This window comes from Vipera berus, assembly GCF_964194415.1.
Source record: "Vipera berus genome assembly, chromosome: 5".
Lineage (NCBI taxonomy): Eukaryota > Metazoa > Chordata > Lepidosauria > Squamata > Viperidae > Vipera > Vipera berus.
The window spans coordinates 73,768,737-73,785,466 of NC_138207.1; the positions used below are offsets into that span (position 1 = coordinate 73,768,737).

At 40.8% G+C, this 16,730-nt stretch overlaps 1 protein-coding gene across 1 annotated transcript in view; it reads left to right on the forward strand.

The window, feature by feature from the left end:
• PLCE1 (phospholipase C epsilon 1) overlaps positions 1 to 16,730 on the forward strand; it is a 152,648-nt gene that overhangs the window by 59,252 nt on the left and 76,666 nt on the right. The window contains exon 3 of the mRNA XM_081329878.1: positions 224 to 519. Within this exon, the coding sequence (XP_081186004.1) occupies positions 224 to 519 (296 nt within the window). The remainder of the gene's footprint in view (positions 1 to 223; positions 520 to 16,730) is intronic.

Consider the following 16,730-nt stretch of genomic DNA (forward strand, 5'->3'; position numbering starts at 1 on the left):
TATCTCTGTATGGACCGGTGCTATTATTGGACAGTGATTTGCCCCGAGTTGTACATTTTTAAAAAACATTTTATTGAAATCAAAAAGGAACTTCAAATGCCATCTATGTGAAATCACTCAGCATTTAAACTGGTGCAGAATATATGATAAGCTTCTTATAAAATGTTAATTAAACCTGATAAAAGAGAAAATGTTAGCCAGTTTTTACTTTTATTTGTTTTAGAACGACAGATGAGTTCGTCGATGGCTGCATCAAATGCCCTTACTTCCACCACCAGTAAAGAACTTGTAGACCTGCAGCATCTCATTCAATTTCCAGAGGAAGTTGCTAGTATCCTGATGGAACAGGAGGAGGATCTTTACAGAAAAGTGTTGCCCATTGACTATCTCTGCTTCTTAACCAGAGATTTGGGAAATGCTGAATGTCGGAAGAAACTTTCATCCATTAAAGCAACTTTTCTCTCTGTCCCAGATGGGGAGCAGAGTGCTGTTGAAAATTTAGTGACACGATTCAATGAGGTAGGTGGAAGGAGTTTGATTATCTTCTCTGTGTTGCTTTTTGTTGTATGTTTTTTTAAGGACAGATTGGAAGGGTCTCAAGTGAAGAGAGCACAGCTGGGGCCTTTTCCCCTTTGATGAACTTTCAGACTGACTTTAAAGGAGCACACATTTGTGAAGTGGTGAAGTAGCTAGATGTAGCTGCCACTTTAATTCCTCACAGTCCTTCTGCTACAGCCATTGCATTAGGGCACGGGTGTCAAACTCGCCGTGTCATGTGACGTGTCATGACATATTGTGACTTTTTTTTTTTGCATTGCCGGAGCTGGGGTGGGCGCAGCTTCCGCATGATGCAGCCGGCCTGTGGGCTGGCAGTTTGATACCCCTGCATTAGGGCATTGTGTGAAACTATGTTGGAGCCACTGATGAACTATGGTAGAATGTAGCCTGGATTCCCAGGAAGGAGGACTGTATTCCAGAGAAGCAAGAGACAGGAAAGTTTAGCTAGTCTGTTTGGAATAAACAAGGTCAATACACCTCCTCCTCAGAAGTTCTCAGAGTATATCTTTACTGATGCAATAGTTTACCAACAGCACTTAGACTTATATACTGCTTCATAGTGCTTTACAGTCCTCTCTAAGTGGTTTACAGAGTCAGCATGTTGCCCCCGACAATCTGGGTCCTCATTTTACTGACCTCAGAAGGATGGAAGGCTGAGTCAACATTAAGGTGGTCAGGATCAAACTCCTGGCAGTGACCTGAATTAGCCTGCAATACTGCATTCTAAACACTGCGCCACCATGGTTTATAATGGTGGCATAAAGCATAGTTTGCTTTAGTTTGGCAAGATTTATGTCTATAGATGAGGAACAATAGAAAAAACTACTTTGAAGTAACATAGTATGTCTTTCTTGGGTTTTGGAGCCTGGCATAAATTGTATATTGCATATTGGGCTGAATATTTTTTAGAGAACAAAGGACAGATTTTAACCGTGGTCTTTCTATTTCACTGGACTATGGTAGTTGATGAGGAACTGTATAATTGCCAATCCTGGTCTTTTGACAAATAGATTGATTATAACAATGGATTGAATTGTTGCAGGGAGCTTATAATTTAATTGCTGAACCATTTTGTTACAGAGTAAATATAATTTTCCTAATTATATGAAAGAAATATGAAACAAGCATTTCTAAACTCTTAACAGATTCTACGTATTTATTCATAATCCACAATCCAAAACACTTTGGATATGGTATGATTGGTCTTAAGGAAATGATGTTGTTTTTCTTTTGAAGCAAACCTTAATCTTATTTTCTTTTTAATTTATTTGAATATGACTGAAATCCAACAGTGCAATTAGAACAGTGTAATATATACTGCTTTGCAGTTTTCCTGAGCTGACTCTGGATGTCCTTATAGTGTAATAGTGACCGCAGAAATGAGAGCCATCTTAGTCCACATGTCAGTCATATGGTAGGTACATGATTCAAGGCACGGTGGAACTGGCAGTGTTGATCAAAAAGGACATGGTTAAATGTGTATTTGGGTCTATTATAATCAACAGAATCATACGTATCTGTTAGAATTATTGGGTATCTAGTGAGTATCAGTTTTATATATGGCAGTATAGTGCTTAAGATTTTTTTTGTATTTAAACCTACAGAATCGTCATAGAGTACATCAGAAAAATCCTGATCAAAATATGAGTACATGAAAAGATATAACAAGAAAAGGAATATAAGAAATACCTATAACAAGATCAGAGAATTAGTGGCTGGCCTAAAATTCTCTTCAAAATACCCATATACTCTTATGCAGATATTATTGTATCTGAAAAACAAAGATTCCAGGGGCAAAAGTCATACTTTGACTGCCAAAAAAAAATGTAACTGCTTTCTGGCATTGCTTGTAAAAATAATTCACTATATTTATATTGTGGGAGCCAGAATGAATTTTTAGATGACAGACTCTTGATACTTAATGGAAGAAAGCTATTTCATACCTTAGTCTCTCTCCCCCCACCAATTATTTCTTGCAAATTCTCTACTATGTAACAGTTTTTCTTATGTGCTTTAGCGCTTTATTTACTTAAAATAGTTTTTATTCTCTGAGAAAATAACTTTTGGCTTTATGTGGTTACCCATTCCTCTTACAAGTTGGCCCTTTGTGTTTGCGTAATTTAACTTCATTATCAAATCAATGTATAAAAGGCCTTAAAGTCCTAGTATGGTTGACCATGAAATATAAAAGAGAAACATTGCAAGACAGTTTTATGTATTAAATGAAACTGGATTGTTGTAAAAATCTTTGCTTAGATTAAAAAGGAATAGTCAATATTTTCAGACCCTTTTAGAAAGAAATAATATCTAAGAATATGTAGAAGGCATTTTTACAGTAATCTAGATGAATCAAAAGTTGGAATTAAGATTGCCGGGGGAAATATCAACAACCTAAGATATGCAGATGATACCATTCTAATGGCAGAAAGTGAAGAAGAACTGAAGAGCCTCTTGTTGCAAGAGAGGTTGAAACTTAACATTAAGAAAACCAAGAACATGGCATCCGGCCCTCTCAATTCCTGGCAAATAGATGGGGAAGAAATGGAGGTAGTGACAGATTTTGTTTTCCTGGGCTCCAAGATCACCGCAGATGGGGACTGCAGCCAAGAAATTAAAAGACGCTTGCTCCTGGGGAGGAAAGCAGTAGCAAATCTAGACAGCACACTAAAAAGCAGAGACATCACCCTGTCAACAAAAGTGCGTATAGTCAAGGCTATGGTCTTCCCAGTTGCAATGTATGGCAGTGAAAGTTGGACCATAAGAAAGGCTGAGTGCCAAAGAATTGAGGCCTTTGAACTATGGTGCTGGAGAAGACTCCTGCGAGTCCCTTGGACTGCAAGGCGATCAAACCAGTCAGTCCTAGAGATCAACCCTGACTGCTCTTTAGAAGGCCAGATCCTGAAGTTGAAACTCAAATACTTTGGCCACCTAATGAGAAGGAAGGACTCACTGGAGAAGAGCCTAATGCTGGGAAAGATTGAGGGCAATAGAAGAATGGGACGAGAGATAATGAGGTGGCTGGATGGAGTCACTGAAGCAGTAGTTGTGAGCTTAAATGGACTCCAGAAGATGGTAGAGGACGGAAAGGCCTGGAGGAACATTGTCCATGGGGTCGCGATGCGTCGGACACGACTTCGCAGCTAACAACAACAAATTTTATCTACCTGTGTTAAAAGAGTATCAGTTGATTTTTAAAGCCATAAATGGCCATTGATCACAAGGTGAAAAGTGATAACTTTTTAGAGTTATTTAATCACTTAAAGATCACTGTTATTTAAACGCTATAGTTTATATTTTAGATACATTTGCAGTCTATCTGTCAAATTTCTAAGTTTACACCAGGTATCACTTTTTTTTGTAGTAAATTAACTTGTTCTTGGATCCTTTTACTTTTTAAAAAGTAATTTCCAAAGTTTTTCCACTCTCATATAACATTATGTCTTCCTATTTATATGTCTATTGCAATCCTGTAGAGGTAAATGACTCTGATGTAATAAATGTATGTAAGACAGCTTAACTGTCTTACAGTCCAAAAAGAGATGGCTTAAAAATATAAATTTGCTTCAGCAGTGGTATGTAAATAAATACTTCATTCCCCAGTTCAGAACTTTTGAAAACTTAAATGAGTTTGCAAAAACCTTTAGAAAAATATTATGTTTGTATAAATAGCCACATGTTTCCAGTCCTTGTTTGGAACACTATGTTTGAATTAGTATATAATCGGATTAAGCTGGTGAAGGTATTTTGTTGGTCTGTTTTACTCCTTTCAAGCAGAGCAGTTAAGTTAATTCATCATATTTTATTAAAGAAGAAGAAAGCAGAGTTGTTTTTGTTTGTTTATTTGTTTATGTGCTTTTTTGCTGCCTGGTACCATCTCCAAACACAAAGCCAAAAACATTTCTAGGTCTGTCTTTCTATAATTTTAGCTGGAAAATGTAGTAGGATAAAGCTGTTTAATCTAGTGGCTCTTAATCTTTTCATATTTTAAGTCCCTCCGGCCATACTAGCAACGAACTTTGATCCAGTCAACAATGGAAACAAAACTTCTACTTTTTTGAGAAGGACATATATGTGTTTATAACCTTACTGTGATTATTTTTTTAAAAAAATTACAGTAAATTTTAAGGATATAAAATTCTATTAATAATGTTGACCAAAACTGTAAAGTATTCCGTTAGAGCTAATTGGGGATGAAATAATGGTGCTCGCTGGAGCAGTCTTCCCTTGAATCCAAATCAAATAGTACTTTCAAATAATGAGGATAACTGGTGCAAAGTGAGATTTTATTCTGACGTCTAAGGCCAAATAATTCAGATTCCTGGACTCTAGGAAATATCTGTATCTACCCGAGATAAGTATAGTTATCTTATTTCAGGTCAAAATCTATAGAGATGGATACTTGTCTACGTATAGTCCTCGACTTACAATCATAATGATGGTTGTTAAGGGGGGTCATCATTGACTGATGCAATTTTATGACTTTTTGCAGTGGCTGTTAAGTGAATCACCATAGCCATTAAGTGAAAATGCAGGCATTAAGTGTACCCTGTGGTCGTTAATCTTTTGTGAAAAACCGGAAGTTAATGCCTAGTTCCGGCACGTGATCACAGGATGGTGCAAACTCCTGTAAAAGCAGGCCAATTGCCAAGTGCCAAAATGCAATCATGTAATTATGAGGATCGGCCCTCAGAACTTTTGGGGAGTTCTTATAACTTCTGTCATAAGTCATAGACTACCTGTATAGTTGACATATGAGTGATATTTAGTAGGAGTATCCATTGCTTGCCGTCAAGGCAAAAAGACGATATGGAATGTGCCTGCAATTTAAACCAAATCCTTATTTTCGTAGGATTGTGTAGCAGGTAGCCCTGCTAGGCCAAGCAGCTTTTTTTAAGCAGTTGCAGACTGCTATATTTGTGTGCCTACGTGCTTCGAGATCACCTTTTGTCTTCAAATCCAAAATACCGTATAGCACTAAGGCTTAGTATTGAATAACCCATGTCTAAATTTAGCTGACAGGTTTGACAAGCATTTGACAAGTTTTTAAAAGTGGATGGCTTATGAGATTTCCTATTTGATTCTAGCCACAGAAGAAGTGTGATAAAAAAAAATATTCTGGTGATTGCCTTTGGAGTTATTAGTGTGTTACGGCACAAAGACATACAGTCTTTATTTTAAAGTTATTATACTCTTATTTTGATTTCTGTTCATAATTATAAAGAGCTAAAATGCATTACACATTTTAACATTGTTCACCCAGAAAGACACAGTGCTTAAGGAAAGTTGGAGACAAAAACAGATAGAAGCTATCTAGACCAGGGGTAGGCAACCTCGGCTCTTTTATGACTCATGGACTTCAACTCCCAGAATTCCTGAGTCAGCTGACTCAGGAATTCTGGGAGTTGAAGTCCATGAGTCATAAAAGAGCCGAGGTTGCCTACCCCTGATCTAGAGCATAGAATTCATCTGATTGACTAAGGAGAGTTCGAATGTGGAACATTTTAAATTTGTTTTAAGCTTCACTTTCTTGAGAACAGCTGAAGGTACAGTATAACATCAGTGGTCACAAGTTGATTAAATATCCAGCTAGTTTTGAAGCATTTGTTAAATTCCAAGATGGATGGGCCATAGAGATTTCAATTTGATGGTCCATGTCTACAGCCCTTGCTTCAAACTCTGCCCTGCTCAGTCATAAATCTACTGTACATACTTCAGATGTTTGGCTTCTTGCATTGTTTACCCAGAAGGACTAATATTATCCAACAAAGTTTAAAAGACAGCCATATAGAATTTTGCTCAAATTGACTGTTCTAAACAGACTATATTACTCTTATTTCCTCACTTGGAATATTTAAAAGGAAAGTAAAAGAACTGTAGACTTCATTGCTGCTGGTGAAAAAAAAGATTTGCCAATTTATTAAATAATTTATTTTTGGAATATTTGGCTTCAATTTTGTTTCTTTTTTCAATCCAGATAATTACTGTTAGTTTCTTGCACTTTTTGAGGGCTGAGAACATATTTCTTTTTTCACTTTATTCATATTTTTAAGTGCTCCTAATTTGATTGACAACTTTGGAAAGGTTGCGGCCATTTGTGCTCCTCTAAAGAATTTCCCCTTTTTGCTAGTTGCAGATCTTTTCTAAAATGTTTTTAGTGATGTAACTACTAAGTTCACAAACAGATGTGTTAAAATTGTTCTGCATAATTAATTTTTACTAAACCACAGAGCCATGACGGTATGTTCATTATGTTCATAATTATAATTCATTAGAGATTCTAGATGTCAGTGAAAATCCTCAATCATCCAGGTAGAGTTGCCTGAAAGGTGGGTCATGGCAACTGGACTGCTGGAAATTCGAGAATTCTTTAGAAAATCTTGACTTTAATCTTGAAAATTTAATGTGATTTTGCTGTGATACTTAAAAACAACTACCGTATATACTTGAGTATAAGCCGAATTTTTCAGCCCACTTTTTGGGCTGAAAAACTCCACTTCGGCTTATACTCCAGTCAACAACAAAAAAAAAAGAACTTCTACCCCCATTTGGAGAGCTGCTGCTTTCATCAAACATGGACGAAGGCAGCAGCTCTCCAAACGGGCTGCGGCGGTTTGGAGAGCTGCGCGCGCAGCTCCGCCGCCACCTCTGCAAGCCTCCGCTAAGAGAATGGGGCGGTGGAAGCTTGCCACCCATTTTCTCGGCGAAGACTTGTTTCGGGGGATCCAGCCTCTGTCACCCCCTTCTCTCAGCTGGGCAGCTGAGAGAAAGGGGCGGCAGAAGCTGCATCCCCCGAAAGAAGTCTTCGTCGCTGAGACAATGGGCGGCAAGCTTCCCCACCCCACACTTCGCGGAGCGCTCCAACGCCTTGTTCTCTCGTCTCACGGAGACTTGTTTCGGGGGATCCAGCCTCTGTCACCCCTTCTCTTAGCTGGGCAGCTGAGAGAAAGGGGTGGCAGAAGCTGCATCCCCCGAAAGAAGTCTTCGTCGCTGAGACAATGGGCGGCAAGCTTCCCCACCCCACACTTCGCGGAGCGCTCCAACGCCTTGTTGTCTCGTCTCACGGAGACTTGTTTCGGGGGATCCAGCCTCTGTCACCCCTTCTCTTAGCTGGGCAGCTGAGAGAAAGGGGTGGCAGAAGCTGCATCCCCCGAAAGAAGTCTTCGTCGCTGAGACAATGGGCGCAAGCTTCCCCACCCCACACTTCACGGAGCGCTCCAACGCCTTGTTCTCTCGTCTCACGGAGACTTGTTTCGGGGGATCCAGCCTCTGTCACCCCTTCTCTTAGCTGGGCAGCTGAGAGAAAGGGGTGGCAGAAGCTGCATCCCCCGAAAGAAGTCTTCGTCGCTGAGACAATGGGCGGCAAGCTTCCCCACCCCACACTTCACGGAGCGCTCCAACGCCTTGTTCTCTCGTCTCACGGAGACTTGTTGCGGAGGATCCAGCCTCTGTCACCCCTTCTCTTAGCTGGGCAGCTGAGAGAAAGGGGTGGCAGAAGCTGCATCCCCCGAAAGAAGTCTTCGTCGCTGAGACAATGGGCGGCAAGCTTCCCCACCCCACACTTCACGGAGCGCTCCAACGCCTTGTTCTCTCGTCTCACGGAGACTTGTTTCGGGGGATCCAGCCTCTGTCACCCCTTCTCTTAGCTGGGCAGCTGAGAGAAAGGGGTGGCAGAAGCTGCATCCCCCGAAAGAAGTCTTCGTCGCTGAGACAATGGGCGGCAAGCTTCCCCACCCCACACTTCACGGAGCGCTCCAACGCCTTGTTCTCTCGTCTCACGGAGACTTGTTGCGGAGGATCCAGCCTCTGTCACCCCTTCTCTTAGCTGGGCAGCTGAGAGAAAGGGGTGGCAGAAGCTGCATCCCCCGAAAGAAGTCTTCGTCGCTGAGACAATGGGCGGCAAGCTTCCCCACCCCACACTTCACGGAGCGCTCCAACGCCTTGTTCTCTCGTCTCACGGAGACTTGTTTCGGGGGATCCAGCCTCTGTCACCCCTTCTCTTAGCTGGGCAGCTGAGAGAAAGGGGTGGCAGAAGCTGCATCCCCCGAAAGAAGTCTTCGTCGCTGAGACAATGGGCGCAAGCTTCCCCACCCCACACTTCACGGAGCGCTCCAACGCCTTCTTCTCTCGTCTCACGGAGACTTGTTTCGGGGGATCCAGCCTCTGTCACCCCTTCTCTTAGCTGGGCAGCTGAGAGAAAGGGGCGACAGAGGCTGGCTCCCCCGAAAGAAGTCTTCGCCGAGAAAATGGGCGCTGAGATTTTCTCGGCGAAGACTCATCTTCTCCCGTTCACCTTCAGCAGCTCCGCCAGGCCCGTCCAGTGCCCTGCTAGGGCAGGGCAGAGCCGGCAGTTAAAAATAGGATGCAGATAAAAGGAAAGGTAAGGAGGGGTTCAGGTTGAGAGGAGAGGCTGCGTAGCCTTAGTGTAACTCCTGTTTGGGCTGACTGGGTTGCCTCCGATGGGCTCTGACAGTGGAACAGAATGGAATAGAAAATATGGAATGGATTGGAACAGAACGTAGAACAGAACAGAACAGAACAGAATAGAATAGAATAGAATAGAATAGAATAGAATAGAATAGAATAGAATAGAATAGAATAGAATAGAATAGAATAGAATAGAAATATAGAAAGTGAATAGAATAGAATAGAATAGAATAGAATAGAATAGAATAGAATAGAATAGAATAGAATAGAATAGAATAGAGAATGGTAATAAGAATAGAATAGAATAGAATAGAATAGAATAGAATAGAATAGAATAGAATAGAATAGAATAGAATAGAATAGAATAGAATAGAAATATAGAAAGTGAATAGAATAGAATAGAATAGAAATATAGAAAGTGAATAGAATAGAATAGAATAGAATAGAATAGAATAGAATAGAATAGAATAGAATAGAATAGAATAGAATAGAAATATAGAAAGTGAATGGAATAGAATAGAATAGAAATATAGAAAGTGAATAGAATAGAATAGAATAGAATAGAATAGAATAGAAATATAGAAAGTGAATAGAATAGAATAGAATAGAATAGAATAGAATAGAATAGAAATATAGAAAGTGAATGGAATAGAATAGAATAGAATAGAAATATAGAAAGTGAATAGAATAGAATAGAATAGAATAGAATAGAATAGAATAGAATAGAATAGAGAATGGTAATAAGAATAGAATAGAATAGAATAGAAATATAGAAAGTGAATAGAATAGAATAGAATAGAATAGAATAGAATAGAATAGAATAGAATAGAATAGAGAATGGTAATAAGAATAGAATAGAATAGAATAGAATAGAATAGAAATATAGAAAGTGAATAGAATAGAATAGAATAGAAATATAGAAAGTGAATGGAATAGAATAGAATAGAATAGAATAGAATAGAATAGAATAGAATACAATAGAATAGAATAGAATAGAATAGAGCTGGAAGGGACCTTGGAGGTCTTCTAGTCCAGCCCCTTGCTCAAGCAGGAGGACCTATACCAGTGGTGGTGAACCTATGGCACGCCTGCCAGAGGTGGCACTCAGAGCCCTCTCTGTTGGCACGTGCGCCACCACCGCTGCCAGCAGCAGGTCCTTGTTGGTTGGTGGACTGGAAGAAAAGGGAGGGGGAAGCATTTTACATGCGTGCATGCGCGCACGGGGCCACGAGCAGGCACATGCTGCAAAGGGGGCGGGGCTAGTGCCTGCGTGATACTCACTAGCCCAGCCCCGTTCTCACGTGATGCGGTGCCTTGTATCTGCACCCTGCGGCACGGCGGTTGGCGTTTTTGTGCCTTGCGGTACGGTGGCCCATTTTTTGCTCCCCCTTTTTTTTCGTGCCAGAGGCGGCACTCAGAGGCGCCTCCCTGTCCCCTCCCCCGAGGGCACCAGAATGCCGATGCTGCCTTGGCACTTTGTGATAAACAAGTGGGTTTTGGCTTGCGGTTTGGGCACTCGGTCTCTAAAAGTTTCGCCACCACTGACCGATACCATCTCAGACAGGTGAATGTCCAGTCTCTTCTTAAAAACCTCCAGTGATGGAGCACTCTTGATTTCTGGTGGCAAGCTGTTCCACTGGGCAGCTGAGAGAAAGGGGCGGCAGAAGCTGCATCCCCTGAAAGAAGTCTTCGCCGAGAAAATGGGCGCTGAGACGCCTCATTCTGTCGCTCAGCGGAGACTTCTTTCGCGAGATCCAGCCTCTGCCGTGCTGCACCGAGAGAACAGCAAGCCACCCCATTCTCTCGGCGGAGCACTCCACCGCCCCATTCTCTCGGCGGCTTGCCACCCCGTTCTCTCATCTCAGCAGAGACGTCTTTCGGGGGATCCAGCCTCCAGCTGCTGCATTTCCCAGCCTCGGCTTATACTCGAGTCAATAACTTTTTCCAGTTTTTGGGGGTAAAATTGGGGGTCTCGGCTTATACTCGAGTCGGCTTATACTCAAGTATATACGGTAGCTTATGTTAATTACATTGGCTAGGAACTCAGTGTTCTAAGTTTAATAGGTTTTATAAAGACATTTATTTATTTAGATTTATATGGCCACCCATGTCACTTATTCTGGGCAGCTAAGAACAATGAAAATACAATATAAATGCATGTATAATTAAAACAAAAGCAAAATAAAAAACCCATTCCAACCAGTTAACACAAGTGACTCCCAGTGAAATTGAGTTTTGCCGGAGAAGAGTCTGTAACATCCTCCAGCCAAGCAAGCTAATGTTTAGGTAGGAAGTACATGGTTGTTTTTCCTGCTAGCACAGACCATCAGGAGTTTTGATTGCAGGGGGATATGAAAGCAATACATAAATAAATCATCCTTTTCCACCTCAGCTCGAGAGAATTTATGTGCCTCTGTGTGTATGAATATATGTACTGTATACCTATTCCTTAATCTACCATTTAAGATTATTTATGACTGTTGAGGCCAAAAGTTCACCTTCTGTGCCAGATATGTCCAAAAATGTATAAACTTAAACAGGAGCTTCAAAAAGGTGAATGTAGTGGTTATGAAGATGTGATCGAAGCCCAGGTTTTTTTTATGCGTATTGCCACACACAATGAACACAAAAGGGGTGTGTGTTTTTTATGATATGGTCACAGTTGCTACCTTGATTTTTCTTTCACCCTCCCTGCAAAGACTTCAGAATTTAGGTTATAATCATATGCATGCTTAAACGTATATGCCTCAGGGACTATGGTCAAAGCAGCTTGTGCATCCAAAATTACTAAGTTGTTCAACCATATTTGAAAGTCTAAAGCAGGGGTAGGCAACCTCGGCTCTTTTATGACTCATGGACTTCGACTCCCAGAATTCCTGAGTCAGCAGAATTCTGGGAGTCAAAGTCCATAAGTCATAAAAGAGCCGAGGTTGCCTACCCCTGGTCTAAAGTAATGGGAATTTTAGAATAACGTATCACGTGTTTAGAATCTTCTGTAATAGGGACCTGCTTATTTATGGGTTCTTCTTTCTCTTTAATTTCCCAAATAAATTGGATCCTCCTTAATTACATTTCTTAATATTAATTGCTTAGTCATTCAGATGTAGCTTGATTCTAAAATGGCGGTGCCTGGAATGGCTGCGGCTGCATTGGCTCTTGAAGGGCTATTTCCAAAGGAGGTAGAGGAGGAGAGGTCCCTGGGCTTATGGAGCAAAGGCACTGGAGGAGGCTGTCGGCAGGCCCAGAGGAAGGGAGAGAGGCTTTTGAAGGAGTTGGAGATGGCGGCAGGCAGCGTGCTTCAGGGTCGAAAAGAACGAGGCCTCTTTAAGGAAAAGGTGGAAGAGACAAGATCAGAAAAAGGAAAGGAGAGACTTAAATGGACGTTCTGAAACTTGAGCTGGCCACGAACAAGGAGTGTATATTGGAGGTGGTGACCCTTTGAGAGCTGTATGCAACGAAATTTCATTTTGATGTATGCCGATTGGTGTACATTCAAAGTGACAATAAAGTTGTTGTTGTTGTTGTTGTTGTTGTTGTTGTTGTTATTATTATTATTATTATTATTATTATTATTATTATTATTATTATTATTATTATTATTATTCAGATGTAAAAGTATAAAATATTTCCTTGCCATGGTCTTTACTGTTACTTTTGAAACAATTTGAAAGTTTTTAATGGTTCTGTATGGCCTATTCTGCTGGAAGCGAGACAGGCTTCTGTTTATGTTACCAGGACAACTGTCAAAAACTATGTTGTGTAGAGTTTAATCTCTGAATAATTCCATAGCTATGTGTTACTTGAACTAAGGATGAAATATGACACAAAGCTCTCAACTCTGTTTAGGCTGATACTGTTTAATAATCTGATTGATTGTATTTGTTAGATTACATTTGTTTCCAATCAAGATCTATTTGGGAATATATATGTTTACTAATGATTATACTGTGCAGTGTTTCAAATTCAGTATCTAGAGGTGCTTTGGAGTGTATGAGAAAACAATCACAGCACAATCTGCAGCAGAGAGGTGCTACATGTGAACTGTGTGCAGTCTAAAGCACTTTTTTGAAATTGAACCCCAAACACAGCAAAACTCTACTACACTGAATGCAGGGTGGTGTGATGGTTGTAGGTGTGAGTAGAAGCCACAAATCCCTTTTTTCCAAAGCTGTTGTAACTTGGACTCAGAGTTAAACAGATGTAAGTTAAGGACCACCTGTTGGTAACCAGTTCACTTGTTTGTTTTGCCTTTGTGTGTTACTAGCAACACAATTCTAGATATGTCGTAAGATTTTGGAGAGACTTGTTTTCAGATAAAGATATTTATGGGAGAATTACAAACTACAGCTAATTGATTCAAGTTTCAATTGGACAGTTGCTCTATTCTGTCTTCTCTTTGAAAAGAAGGGATTCTTTCTGCTCTCCAATTTGGTGAGAATCCAGTGATCTAGTCACTATTCTCTCTCTCTCTCTCTCTCTCTCTCTCTCTCTCTCTCTCTCTCTCTCTCTCTCTCTCTCTCTCTCTCTCTCCAGCTGTTCAAAAGGAGTCTGCAAAATTTGGTTTTAGTCAGTAACCCACCCAAATTACCTCATTTCCCCTTTTTCTAGTCCATTGTCCATTCACATCATACAACCAAGTATGTGAGTTTTTGTTTTCTGGTCAGCACTTGAAGCTCTAAAGTAGCCTAGGACTAGTTGATTGTTTTCCGCCCCCCCCCCCCAAATCCCTGATACGCTAAACATTTCTGAATCTGTAATGCTGCCTTGTTTTTAGGTTTTAGCTTTCATAGTAATGCATTACTAGTGGACAGAGGATTGTTTAACCATTCTAGTCTTTTGTCAATTAAATGTTCTTATACTACACAGTCTTGTCCGTGTTTATCATTAGCTTTTTCATTCCTTCTCTTTCTTTCTCCAGCGCATTGAACATACTTGTTTATTTTTGATCCCCAAAAGTCTTGCTTATTAAGGGAAGTGTTTTACTTTCAAAATTGCTTTTAGTTATAATTATTTTATATTTACACTGTCACATATTTTGTTCCTTTTAGATTCATCTTTAGATTTAAGACTTCTATTTGTTTTGCAGTAGTTATTGACTGCAATAAGTATTGATTTGATGCAAAAAGTAAATGAAAGTTTAGTGTGATTTCATATCTCTCTACTTTGCTGCAGACTTGCCTGGGGTTTTTTTTGGCATTTCTCTTTCCCTGTATAACTCTAATTTTCCTTTTAAGATTGTAAGCAAAACATTGCCTGCATAAAGAATTAGTTTAGTGGTGTTTCCTGCAGAAAACTTTGAAGGACTGCTTCATTTTGCTGAAATATTATGCAGGGCACTCATTTAAACAGATTTTCAAAGATTTCATTGCTTCTAAAAGCGAAATGGCCACATTGCCTCTCTCTGCAGTGCTCTGGACTTCCTCTCAACCTCTGTTGACACTTCCAATAGCAGAAGACAATTTTGTGATTTGATTTAATTCAAATAATTTAATTTAATTGATTTGATTTAAGACACCACCTGACTCCAAACAAGTCTGGGCAGTGCACAGCATAACAACAACAACAACAAAAAGTAGAATACCACAACACGGGGGGGAGGGGAACCCAAATATTGTAAGTAAAAAGCAGATAAAGAGCAAAATGATTGTGCTGTGTCAGGGGTGGGGGACCTTGGCTCTTTTATGACTTGTGGACTTCCAACTCCCAGGATTCCTGAGCCAGCTATGCTGGCTCAGGAATTCTGGGAGTTAAAGTCTACAAGTCATAAAAGAGCCAAGGTTCCCCACCCCTGTGCTATGTTATTTGCAGGAGCTTCTTCCGATGTAGTTCAGTAGATTTGCTGTAGATCAGGGGTCCCCAATCCCTGGTCCGTGGATCAGTACCGGTCTGCGGCATGCCAGCAACCAGTCCGCACAAAAAAGGAAAGCCCCATCCGTGGGATCCAGGCAGCACACAAAACCACACCCCTCTGGTCCGCAGAAAAACCTCTCTCCACATAACCAGTCCCTTGTGCCCAAAAGGTTGGGGACCTCTGCTGTAGAAGATCTTGTTAGCATGATCCTCAGAGACACAAAATGGGCAGGCAGTCCTCAACTTACAACCATTCATTTGAAGTTACAACGGCATTGTTAAAAGTGACTTGCATTTACGACAGTCGCAACATCCCCCCCACAGTCAAGTGATCAAAATATGGGCACTTGGCAACTAGCATGTATTTATGATGGTTGCAACATCCCGGGTTTACATGATCACCATTTGCACCCTCCTCGTTGTCTTCCAACAAGCAAAGACAAAGGAGGAAGCTGAATTCACTATAACAACCACATGTTTCACGTACCTGCAGTGATTTGCTTAAAAACTGTGGCAAAAGAAGCCATAAAAATCAAACACAACCCAATTAAGAACCACTTTGCTTAGCAACAGAAATCCTGGTCCCAATTGTGAGACTACCCTCTTTCAGTTATGGGAATCACATCATCTCTGTGTCTTGTAGTAGTGAATTGTGGATGCTGTTGACTCCTATATACCGAAGTAGGAGTGTTGCAACTGCTAACAATAATGCTAAGGTTAATGCTCATAATATCCCCTCTGAAACAAGTTTGTCTGTTTAAATGGGTGCACTGCATGATCGCAATTGATTGTCCCAAATTTCCATTGCTAAGCGAGACAGTTGCTAAATGAGTTTTGCCCTGTTTTACAACCTTTCTTTCTACGGTTGTTAAGTGAATCATGACAGTTGTTAAGCTAGTAACACGGTTGTTAAGTGAATCTGGCTTCCCAATTGCCTTTCCTTGTCAGAAATTTGCTGTTCTGTACCAGCCTGCTACCGGCCCTGCAGAAAAGGCAGGGACAACCCCTTTTACAAGAAGGCAAGAGGCTGGAATTACGCCTGCCAAATTTATTGCTACAAAAACAAATAGAACACATTCCCCCTTAAATACAGTTCAGGGCGTGGCTTCTCTCTGCCTCCTTCCGAGGAGCCCCATTGCCTTCCTCTGTTTACTCCTGATTGACTGCCTCCTGCGTCGGGTGTCCTTGAACAGGGCCAGCTGTGGGTCATCTTCATCCACACTGTCAGGCTCACACAGCTGGGTCTGCGTCGTGACCAGGTGAGAGGGGCCTGGCTGGGGGCTCTCATCAAGCTGTCCAACCCCCTCAGCAAGCTCTTCAACACCCCCCCCTCCTCCTCCTCTGAGTCGTCCGACCCAACTGCCAAACCCACAGGCTGACCCTGAATCACAACATTTGCAACTGCAAATTTCACTGCAACAATCATAAATATGAGCCAATTGCCAAGCGTCTGAATTTTAATCACTTGACCGTGGGGATGCTGCAGTAGTCATAAGTGTGAAAATAGGTCATAAGGCACCTTTAGTGCTGTTGTAACCTCGAATGGTCATTAAATGAATGATTTGTAAGTTGTAAGTTGAGGATTCCTTGTATAGTTATCTTGACAACAATAAAAAGTGCCATTTTTCCAGATAGTATTCAATAGTACAGTTTAATCTTGTGCCCTGATATATTCCCTTGGAGTTTTCTTAACCTGGCCAAAGCCAGATTCTCTTCCAAGCCCAGACATATAGTGTTGCAAATAAGATACTTGATTTTTTTTGACCAGCTAGTTTGCTCCCTTTATAAATAGTTTTGTTACTTAGTACACTCTTGTAGCCCAATTTGTTTTGTGTCTAACTGTCTAACTGTTAAAAGATGATGAAATGCATGTGAAGATCTCATTACTGAAAGAATGT